Here is a 12,246-nt window from a genome sequence, read left to right as displayed (position 1 = left end):
TTAGTTAAATGTAGAGTAACTTACTGTTGTACGTTTAAGTATTTTCCCTTTGGCACTTTTTCACACCTGGATGTGCATTGATTGAGGCAATTCAGATTAGGTGTCTCTTTCAAAGGATGCCTATATTCTCTATCCCTGATTGACCCCTTTCTCCCTGGCCTTGGCACCCGTCGTGTCCACTACCCTCAAGTAGAGTCGTCCCTCTCTGACTTCTAACCCCTGACCTCTGTAGGTTGAGGTGACTAAGTACGAGGCGTTAGTGGAGATGAGTCGTCCCTCTCTGACTTCTAACCCCTTGCCTCTGTAGGTTGAGGTGACTAAGTACGAGGCGTTAGTGGCGATGAGTCGTCCCTCTCTGAGCTCTAACCCCTTGCCTCTGTAGGTTGAGATGACTAAGTACGAGGCGTTAGTGGCGATGAGTCGTCCCTCTCTGACTTCTAACCCCTGACCTCTGTTGTTTGAGGTGACTAAGTACAAGGCATTAGTGGAGATGAGTCGTCCCTCTCTGACTTCTAACCCCTTGCCTCTGTAGGTTGAGGTGACTAAGTACGAGGCGTTAGTGGCGATGAGTCGTCCCTCTCTGAGCTCTAACCCCTTGCCTCTGTAAGTGGAGGTGACTAGGTATGAGGCGTTAGAAGAGCTCAGTGACCACTCTCTGACCTCTAACCCCTGACCTCTGTAGGTGGACATGACTAACTATGAGGCGTTAGTGGAGATGAGTGACCCCTCTCTGAGCTCTAACCCCGGACCTCTGTAGGTGGAAGTGACTAGGTATGAGGCGTTAGAAGAGCTCAGTGACCCCTCTCTAACCTCTAACCCCTGACCTCTGTAGGTGGAGGTGACTAAGTACGAGGCGTTAGAGGAGCTGAGTGCGGAGGTCCACTCTCTGACTGAAACAGCTGCTGTGGGACTCTCTGGAGGAGTGGGACGCCCTGCAGGCCCCTCTGGATGGAGGTACAGTATGGAACCATGCAGGGGGTTAGATATCACACACAAAACACTGTGTTCCCTACCATACACTTCTGACAAAGGGGGTTGTTCCTCTATTCTTCGCTGTCTCAAAGTCTCACCTTTTGCATTCTGACCACACTGCAAAAGTTAATACGATTTTGCCTGTGTGTCTTCCTTCTCAGTGTATGTAATAACAGTAGTATACTCCACGTGTCTTCTCAGTGTATGTAATAACAGTAATATACTCCACCTGTCTTCTCAGTGTATGTAGTAACAGTAGTATACTCCACCTGTCTTCTCAGTGTATGTACAGTAACACCTGTAGTTGTAATAACCCACCTGTCTTCTCAGTGTATGTAATAACAGTAGTATACTCCACCTGTCTTCTCAGTGTATGTAGTAACTCTCACCTGTCTTCTCAGTGTATGTAATAACAGTAGTATACTCCACCTGTCTTCTCAGTGTATGTAATAACAGTAGTATACTCCACCTGTCTTCTCAGTGTATGTAGTAACAGTAGTATACTCCACCTGTCTTCTCAGTGTATGTAGTAACAGTAGTATACTCCACCTGTCTTCTCAGTGTATGTAGTAACAGTAGTATACTCCACCTGTCTTCTCAGTGTATGTAGTAACAGTAGTATACTCCACCTGTCTTCTCAGTGTATGTAGTAACAGTAGTATACTCCACCTGTCTTCTCAGTGTATGTAGTAACAGTAATATACTCCACCTGTCTTCTCAGTGTATGTAATAACAGTAGTATACTCCACCTGTCTTCTCAGTGTATGTAGTAACAGTAGTATACTCCACCTGTCTTCTCAGTGTATGTTCTCAGTGTAACAGTAGTATACTCCACCTGTCTTCTCAGTGTATGTAGTAACAGTAGTATACTCCACCTGTCTTCTCAGTGTATGTAATACCAGTAATATACTCCACCTGTCTTCTCAGTGTGTGTAATAACAGTAGTATACTCCACCTGTCTTCTCAGTGTATTTAGTAACAGTAGTATACTCCACCTGTCTTCTCAGTGTATGTAGTAACAGTAGTATACTCCACCTGTCTTCTCAGTGTATGTAGTAACAGTAATATACTCCACCTGTCTTCTCAGTGTATGTAATAACAGTAGTATACTCCACCTGTCTTCTCAGTGTATTTAATAACAGTAGTATACTCCACCTGTCTTCTCAGTGTATTTAGTAACAGTAGTATACTCCACCTGTCTTCTCAGTGTATGTAGTAACAGTAGTATACTCCACCTGTCTTCTCAGTGTATGTAATAACAGTAATATACTCCACCTGTCTTCTCAGTGTATGTAGTAACAGTAGTATACTCCACCTGTCTTCTCAGTGTATTTAATAACAGTAGTATACTCCACCTGTCTTCTCAGTGTATGTAGTAACAGTAGTATACTCCACCTGTCTTCTCAGTGTATGTAGTAACAGTAGTATACTCCACCTGTCTTCTCAGTGTATGTAATAACAGTAATATACTCCACCTGTCTTCTCAGTGTATGTAATAACAGTAGTATACTCCACCTGTCTTCTCAGTGTATGTAGTAACAGTAGTATACTCCACCTGTCTTCTCAGTGTATGTAGTAACAGTAGTATACTCCACCTGTCTTCTCAGTGTATGTAATAACAGTAGTATACTCCACCTGGCTTCTCAGTGTATGTAATAACAGTGGTATACTCCACCTGTCTTCTCAGTGTATTTAATAACAGTAGTATACTCCACCTGTCTTCTCAGTGTATGTAGTAACAGTAGTATACTCCACCTGTCTTCTCAGTGTATTTAATAACAGTAGTATACTCCACCTGTCTTCTCAGTGTATGTAATAACAGTAGTATACTCCACCTGTCTTCTCAGTGTATGTAGTAACAGTAGTATACTCCACCTGTCTTCTCAGTGTATGTAGTAACAGTAGTATACTCCACCTGTCTTCTCAGTGTATTTAATAACAGTAGTATACTCCACCTGTCTTCTCAGTGTATTTAATAACAGTAGTATACTCCACCTCTTCTCAGTGTATTTAATAACAGTAGTATACTCCACCTCTTCTCAGTGTATGTAATAACAGTAGTATACTCCACCTGTCTTCTCAGTGTATGTAGTAACAATAGCATACTCCACCTGCCCTTCTCTCTCTCCCTCCCAGTGTAAGTTTGAGGACCCAGAGACTCTGTGCCCAGGTCAATAAGTATGCCAAGTGTAGTAACCAGCTGGAGAAAGGCCTGCCACCCACAGTGTGGTTCCACGACTCAAAGTGTTGAGGGCATGAGAGAGAAGGTATGATGTGTGTTGTGTGACTCTCTCAGGTGATGTCGATATGATGTGTGTTGTGTAGGATGACTCTCTCCTGATCGATATGATGTGTGTTGTGTAGGATGACTCTCTCCAGGTGATGTCGATATGATGTGTGTTGTGTGGATGACTCTCTCCAGTGATGTCGATATGATGTGTGTTGTGTACCTGACTCTCCAGTTGATGTCGATATGATGTGTGTTGTGTAGGATGACTCTCTCCAGGTGATGTCGATATGATGTGTGTTGTGTAGGATGACTCTCTCCAGGTGATTCGATATGATGTGTGTTGTGTAGGATGACTCTCCAGGTGATGTCGATATGATGTGTGTTGTGTCTTCTCCAGGTGATGTCGATATGATGTGTGTTGTGTATGACTCCTCCTGATGTCGATATGATGTGTGTTGTGTAGGATGACTCTCTCCAGGTGATGTCGATATGATGTGTGTTGTGTAGGATGACTCTCCAGTTGATGTATATGATGTGTGTTGTGTAGGATGACTCTCTCCAGTTGATGTCTATGATGTGTGTTGTGTAGGATGACTCTCTCTAGTTGATGTCGATATGATGTGTGTTGTGTCTCTCTCCAGTTGATGCCGATATGATGTGTGTTGTGTAGGATGACTCTCTCCAGTTGATGTCGATATGATGTGTGTTGTGTAGGATGACTCTCTCCAGTTGATGTCGATATGATGTGTGTTGTGTAGGATGACTCTCTCTAGTTGATGTCGATATGATGTGTGTTGTGTATGACTCTCTGCAGTTGATGTCGATATGATGTGTGTTGTGTAGGATGACTCTCTGCAGGTGATGTCGATATGATGTGTGTTGTGTAGGATGACTCTCTCCAGTTGATGTCGATATGATGTGTGTTGTGTAGGATGACTCTCTCCAGTTGATGTCGATATGATGTGTGTTGTGTAGGATGACTCTCTCCAGGTGATGTCGATATGATGTGTGTTGTGTAGGATGACTCTCTCCAGGTGATGTCGATATGATGTGTGTTGTGTAGGATGACTCTCTCCAGGTGATGTCGATATGATGTGTGTTGTGTAGGATGACTCTCTCCAGTGATGTTGATATGATGTGTGTTGTGTAGGATGACTCTCTCCAGGTGATGTCGATATGATGTGTGACAGAAGGTTGTTTTTTGTTACGGTCTGTAATGTACTGTATATTCATGAGTGTACAAAATGTTAGGAACACCTGCTCTCTCCATGACATGGACTGACCAGGTGAAAGCTATGATCCCTTATTGATGTCACTTGTTAAATCCACTTCAATCAGAGTAGATGAAGGGGAGGAGATGGGTTAAAGAAGGATTTTAAGCCTCGAGACAATTGAGACATGGATTGTGTCTGTGTGTCATTCAGAGGGTGAATGGGCAAGTGATTTAAGTGCCTTTGAACAGTATGGTAGTAGGTGCCAGGTGCACCAGTTTGTGTTCAAGAACTGCAACGCTGCTGGGTTTCTCACGCTCAACATTTTCCTGTGTGTAACAAGAATGATGCACCACCCAAAGGACATCCAGCCAACTCTGACACGACTGTATGCATTGGAGTCAACTAACAGTTCCCTGTGGAAATCTTTCAACACCTTGTAGAGTCCATGTCCTGACGAATGAGACTATTCTGAGTTCAGAAGGTGCAACTCAATATTAGGAAGGTGTTGCTAATGTTTTGTACACGTGTGTGTTACCTGGCTGTGTGTGTGTGTGTGTTTACCTGGCTGTGGGTGTGTAACGTGTGTGTGTGTTACCTGGCTGTGGGTGTGTGTGCGTGTTACCTGGCTGTGGGTGTGTGTACAGGCTGTGTGTGTGTTACCTGGCTGTGGGTGTGTGTGTTACCTGGCTGTGGGTGTGTGTAACGTGTGTGTTACCTGGCTGTGGGTGTGTGTGTGTGTGTGTGTTACCTGGCTGTGGGTGTGTGTGTGTCTTACCTGGCTGTGTGTGTGTGTGTGTGTTACCTGGCTATGTGTATGTGTGTTACCTGGCTGTGTGTGGACCTGGCTGTGGGTGTGTGTAACGTGTGTCTGTTACCTGGCTGTGTGCCCAGGTCACCTGGCTGTGGGTGTGTGTGTGTGCGTTACCTGGCTGTGGGTGTGTGTAAGTGTGTGTTACCTGGCTGTGGGTGTGTGTAACGTGTGTGTGTTACCTGGCTGTGGGTGTGTGTTCCCTGGCTGTGTGTGTGTGTACCCTGGCTGTGGGTGTGTGTGTGTTACCTGGCTGCGGGTGAGTGTGTTACCTGGCTGTGGGTGTGTGTGTGTGTGTGTTACCTGGCTGTGGGTGTGTGTGTGTGTGTGTTACCTGGCTGTGGGTGTGTGTATGGTTCCTGGCTGTGGGTGTGTGTGTGTGTGTTACCTGGCTGTGGGTGTATGGCTGTGGGTGTGTGTGTGGCTGTGTGTGTGTGCGTACCTGGCTCCAGTGTGTGTCGTGTTACCTGGCTGTGTGTGTGTGTGTGTGTTACCTGGCTGTGGGTGTGTGTAACATGTGTGTGTTACTGGCTGTGGGTGTGTGTGATGTGTTACCTGGCTGTGGGTGTGTGTGTGTGTGGCTGTGTGTGTGTGTGTGTGTGTTCCCTGGCTGTGGGTGTGTGTGTGTGTGTTACCTGGCTGTGGGTGTGTGTAACGTGTGTTGTGTGTGTTTGTGTTACCTGGCTGTGATGACCTGGCTGTGGGTGTGTGTGTGTGTGTATGATGTGGTGTGTGTGTGTGTGTGTGTTACCTGGCTCCAGTTGACCTGGCTGTGAGTGTCTGTGTGTGGCTGTGGGTGTGTGTGTGTTACCTGGCTGCGGGTGTGTGTGTGTGTGTGTTACCTGGCTGTGGGTGTGTGTGTGTGTGTCTCTGGCTGTGGGTGATGTGTGATATGATGTTGACCTGGCTGTGGGTGTGTTGTTGTGTGTTACCTGGCTGTGGGTGTGTGTGTGGTCTGGGTGTACCTGGCTGTGTGTGTGTGTATATTCACCTGGCTGTGTACAAAATATGTGGTCTTTTCTCCCTCCAGCTCCCATGATCATGGACCTGAACCCGTGTCTGAAGGGCAGACACTGGGAGATTCTGGAGGCCGTCATGAGGCCAGTCTCCTGGAGATGTCTGGCCTCTCTGGAGGGACTCAACATCTTCAGCTACAGAGAGATGAAGGAGGTAACACCCTCCCTCTGCTATGACATGGACATACAGGAGGTAACACCCTCCCTCTGCTATGACATGGACATACAGGAGGTAACACCCTCCCTCTGCTATGACATGGACATACAGGAGGTAACACCCTCCCTCTGCTATGACATGGACATACAGTAGGTAACACCCTCCCTCTGCTATGACATGGACATACAGGAGGTAACACTCTCCATCTGCTATGACATGGACATACAGGAGGTAACACCCTCCCTCTGCTATGACATGGACATACAGGAGGTAACACCCTCCCTCTGCTATGACATGGACATACAGGAGAACACTCTCCATCTGCTATGACATGGACATACAGGGTAACACCCTCCCTCTGCTATGACATGGACATACAGGAGGTAACACCCTCCCTCTGCTATGACATGGACATACAGGAGGTAACATCTGCTATGACATGGACATACAGGAGGTACCACCCTCCCTCTGCTATGACATGGACATACAGCCACCCTCCCTCTGCTATGACATGGACATACAGGAGGTAACATCTGCTATGACATGGACATACAGGAGCCACGCTGCTATGACATGGACATATAGGAGGTAACATCTGCTATGACATGGACATACATGAGGTACCACCCTCCCTCTGCTATGACATGGACATACAGGAGGTAACACCCTCCCTCTGCTATGACATGGACATACAGGAGGAAACACCCTCCCTCTGCTATGACATGGACATACAGGAGGTAACATCTGCTATGACATGGACATACAGGAGGTAACACCCTCCCTCTGCTATGACATGGACATACAGTAGGTACCACCCTCCCTCTGCTATGACATGGACATACAGGAGGTAACATCTGCTATGACATGGACATACAGGAGGTAACACCCTCCCTCTGCTATGACATGGACATACAGTAGGTAACACCCTCCCTCTGCTATGACATGGACATACAGGAGGTAACACCCTCCCTCTGCTATGACATGGACATACAGGAGGTAACACCCTCCCTCTGCTATGACATGGACATACAGGAGGTAACACCCTCCATCTGCTATGACATGGACATACAGGAGGTAACACCCTCCCTCTGCTATGACATGGACATACAGGAGGTAACGTCTGCTGTGACATGGACATACAGGAGGTAACACCCTCCCTCTGCTATGACATGGACATACAGGAGGTAACATCTGCTATGACATGGACATACAGGAGGTAACACCCTCCCTCTGCTATGACATGGACATACAGGAGGTAACACCCTCCCTCTGCTATGACATGGACATACAGGAGGTAACGTCTGCTATGACATGGACATACAGGAGGTAACGTCTGCTATGACATGGACATACAGGAGGTAACACCTGCTATGACATGGACATACAGGAGGTAACATCTGCTGTGATGACATGGACCAACAGGAGGTAACACCCTCCCTCTGCTATGACATGGACATACAGGAGGTAACATCTGCTATGACATGGACCAACAGGAGGTAACATCTGCTATGACATGGACATACAGGAGGTAACATCTGCTATGACATGGACATACAGGAGGTAACATCTGCTATGACATGGACCAACAGGAGGTAACATCTGCTATGACATGGACATACAGGAGGTAACATCTGCTATGACATGGACATACAGGAGGTAACATCTGCTATGACATGGACATACAGGAGGTAACGTCTGCTATGACATGGACATACAGGAGGTAACATCTGCTATAACATGGACATACAGGAGGTAACATCTGCTATGACATGGACATACAGGAGGTAACGTCTGCTATGACATGGACATACAGGAGGTAACATCTGCTATAACATGGACATACAGGAGGTAACATCTGCTATAACATGGACATACAGGAGGTAACATCTGCTATGACATGGACATACAGGCACCCTCCCTCTGCTATGACATGGACATACAGGAGGTAACATCTGCTATAACATGGACATACAGGAGGTAACGTCTGCGATACAGGAGGTAACATCTGCTATGACATGGACATACAGGAGGTAACATCTGCTATGACATGGACATACAGGAGGTACCACCCTCCCTCTGCTATGACATGGACATACAGGAGGTAACATCTGCTATGACATGGACATACAGGAGGTAACGTCTGCTATGACATGGACATACAGGAGGTAACGTCTGCTATGACATGGACATACAGGAGGTACCAACCACAGACGTGTTGATGTAGTTGTATGTATCCATTCCGTTGTAGCAGGTGAACCAGGCCAAACAGAAGCAGTACAGTGAAGTGTTTGACCCAGTCTGGTTCTCCTCTTCCAGGTGTCAGGACAGGCTTCAGGAGAGGCATCGCTGGAGACCATCCTTAAAAAGGTAGGACAGACCCAGGAAGAACATGTTGGAGTCCTACTTCCTGTCATTCCTATTGTCTAAAGTCAAGCCCACTGTGCAGGTTGAGGATTCCTGGAAGAGCACGGAGTTTCCGGTTCTCTCCCACCGGGACTCTAAAGACCTGTTCATCCTGGGAGGAACGGATGACATCCAGGTGCTGCTGGATGACAGTACCATCAACATGGCCACGGTGGCGTCCTCTCGCTACGTCGGCCCCATCAAGACCAGAGTAGACGAGTGGCAGAGGCAGCTCAACCTCTTCAGCCAGACACTGGTGAGACCCAGACCAATCACATTCATTTACTGTTTTGGCTAAAGTCCAGGTGAGAGACTAGAGACCAGATCAGATGGATGGGACTGTGTGATGATGCTGTTTTATATCAAATGGTCATGTATCAAATGGTCATGTATCAAATGCTAATGGTCATGTATCAAATGCTAATGGTCATGTATCAAATGCTAATGGTCATGTATCAAATGCTAATGGTCATGTATCAAATGCTAATGGTCATGTATCAAATGCATAATGGTCATGTATCAAATGCTAATGGTCATGTATCAAATGCTAATGGTCATGTATCAAATGCTAATGGTCATGTATCAAATGCTAATGGTCATGTATCAAATGCTAATGGTCATGGTCATGTATCAAATGCTAATGGTCATGTATCAAATGCTAATGGTCATGTATCAAATGCTAATGCATGTATGGTCATGTATCAAATGCTAATGGTCATGTATCAAATGCTAATGGTCTATCAAATGGTCAAATGCTAATGGTCATGTATCAAATGCTAATGGTCATGTATCAAATGCTAATGGACATGTATCAAATGCTAATGGTCATGTATCAAATGCTAATGGTCATGTATCAAATGCTAATGGTCATGTATCAAATGCTAATGGTCATGTATCAAATGCTAATGGTCATGTATCAAATGCTAATGGTCATGTATCAAATGCTAATGGTCATGTATCAAATGCTAATGGTCATGTATCAAATGCTAGGTAATTCTCTCCTCCTTCTCCCCTCCCCTTCTCTCTCTCCTCTTCATTTTGTTCTTTCTTGTCTTTCTTACTTTCTCTCTCTGGCTGTACCTGCAGAGTATCTTCAGTGTTCAGAATATAACCTCCCCTCCCTCCCTCCCTCCCTCCTGTAGGAAGAGTGGCTGACTTGTCAGCGTAACTGGCTGTATCTGGAGAGTATCTTCAGTGTTCCAGAATATAACCCCCCCCTCCCCTCCCTCCCTCCTCCCTCCCTCCCTCCCTCCCTCCTGTAGGAAGAGTGGCTGACTTGTCAGCGTAACTGGCTGTATCTGGAGAGTATCTTCAGTGCTCCAGACATCCAGAGACAGCTTCCTGCTGAAGCCAAGATGTTCCTCCAGGTGGACAAGTCCTGGAAGGAGATTATGAGGAAGGTCAACAGGCTTCCCAATGCTCTGAGGGCTGCTACACCCAGGTAACTCCCTCTCTCTCCCTCACACCCACCCTCACTCCTCCCTCCTGAGGAAGAGTGGGACGTGTCACCCCCCTCCCCTGTTCTCTTTGTCTCTCTACAGGTCTGCTGGAGATCTTCCAGAACAACAACGCCCTGCTAGACCAGATCCAGAAGTGTCTGGAGGCCTACCTGGAGTCCAAGAGAGTCATCTTCCCCAGGTACTGTGTTGTCTGCATGTATCTCTCTAGGACCAGGATTGGTGGTCAACATCTGAACCACTTGGTTAAGTCTCACTGTGTTGTGATGTTCCCTGTGGTGAAATGTTGGAAGACACTTCATGAATCAACGCGTCCGTCTCTCTGTACCGTTCCCAGGTTCTACTTCCTGTCCAACGATGAGCTCCTGGAGATCTTGGCTCAGACCAGGAACCCCCAGGCCGTCCAGCCCCACCTCAGGAAGTGTTTTGATGCTATCGCCCGCCTGGAGTTCGCCCTGCTGCCCCCTCCGCCCCCCGGCACCATGACAACGCAGCCTGCAGACGGAGAGCAGGAGAAGGTCTACAGCAACGACATTCTGGCCATGGTCTCACCTGAAGGAGAGAAGGTAGGTAATATACTGGTCATGGTCTCACCTGAAGGAGAGAAGGTAGGTAATATACTGGTCATGGTCTCACCTGAAGGAGAAGGTAGGTAATATACTGGTCATGGTCTCACCTGAAGGAGAGAAGGTAGGTAATATACTGGTCATGGTCTCACCTGAAGGAGAGGAGGTACTGGTCATGGTCTCACCTGAAGGAGAGAAGGTAGTAATATACTGGTCATGGTCTCACCTGAAGGAGAGAAGGTAGGTAATATACTGGTCATGGTCTCACCTGAAGGAGAGAAGGTAGGTAATATACTGGTCATGGTCTCACCTGAAGGAGAAGGTAGGTAATATACTGGTCATGGTCTCACCTGAAGGAGAGAAGGTAGGTAATATACTGGTCATGGTCTCACCTGAAGGAGAAGGTAGGTAATATACTGGTCATGGTCTCACCTGAAGGAGAAGGTAGGTAATATACTGGTCATGGTCTCACCTGAAGGAGAGAAGGTAGGTAATATACTGGTCATGGTCTCACCTGAAGGAGAGGAGGTAGGTAATATACTGGTCATGGTCTCACCTGAAGGAGAGAGTGGTAGGTAATATACTGGTCATGGTCTCACCTGAAGGAGAAGGTAGGCCTACTGGTCCCTGGTAATATACTGGTCATGGTCTCACCTGAAGGAGAGGAGGTAGGTAATATACTGGTCATGGTCTCACCTGAAGGAGAGAAGGTAGGTAATATACTGGTCATGGTCTCACCTAAAGGAGAGAAGGTAGGTAATATACTGGTCATGGTCTCACCTGAAGGAGAGAAGGTAGGTAATATACTGGTCATGGTCTCACCTGAAGGAGAGATGGTCTCAGAAGGAGAGAGGTAGGTAATATACTGGTCATGGTCTCACCTGAAGGAGAGGAAGGTAGGTAATATACTGGTCATGGTCTCACCTGAAGGAGAGAAGGTAGGTAATATACTGGTCATGGTCTCACCTGAAGGAGAGGTAGGTAAGGTAGGTAATATACTGGTCATGGTCTCACCTGAAGGAGAGAAGGTAGGTAATATACTGGTCATGGTCTCACCTGAAGGAGAGAAGGTAGGTAATATACTGGTCATGGTCTCACCTGAAGGAGAGGAGGTAGGTAATATACTGGTCATGGTCTCACCTGAAGGAGAGAAGGTAGGTAATATACTGGTCATGGTCTCACCTGAAGGAGAGAAGGTAGGTAATATACTGGTCATGGTCTCACCTGAAGGAGAGAAGGTAGGTAATATACTGGTCATGGTCTCACCTGAAGGAGAGAAGGTATGGTAATATACTGGTCATGGTCTCACCTGAAGGAGAGAGGTAGGTAATATACTGGTCATGGTCTCACCTGAAGGAGAGAGGTAGGTAATATACTGGTCATGGTCTCACCTGAAGGAGAGGGAGGTAGGTAATATACTGGT

At 46.6% G+C, this 12,246-nt stretch overlaps 1 protein-coding gene across 1 annotated transcript in view; it reads left to right on the top strand.

Moving 5' to 3' along the window:
• Positions 1-12,246, top strand: part of LOC135536252 (dynein axonemal heavy chain 6-like) — a 132,547-nt gene that overhangs the window by 5,205 nt on the left and 115,096 nt on the right. Inside the window, 9 exon segments of the mRNA XM_064962617.1 lie at positions 833-954; positions 3,109-3,196; positions 3,551-3,563; positions 6,255-6,394; positions 8,714-8,764; positions 8,844-9,056; positions 10,063-10,235; positions 10,334-10,438; positions 10,595-10,823. Of these exon segments, the coding sequence (XP_064818689.1) occupies positions 833-954; positions 3,109-3,196; positions 3,551-3,563; positions 6,255-6,394; positions 8,714-8,764; positions 8,844-9,056; positions 10,063-10,235; positions 10,334-10,438; positions 10,595-10,823 (1,134 nt within the window).

This window comes from Oncorhynchus masou, unplaced genomic scaffold (genome assembly GCF_036934945.1).
Source record: "Oncorhynchus masou masou isolate Uvic2021 unplaced genomic scaffold, UVic_Omas_1.1 unplaced_scaffold_584, whole genome shotgun sequence".
Taxonomy (NCBI): Eukaryota; Metazoa; Chordata; class Actinopteri; order Salmoniformes; family Salmonidae; genus Oncorhynchus; species Oncorhynchus masou.
This window is presented reverse-complemented; position numbering and strand designations above follow the sequence as displayed.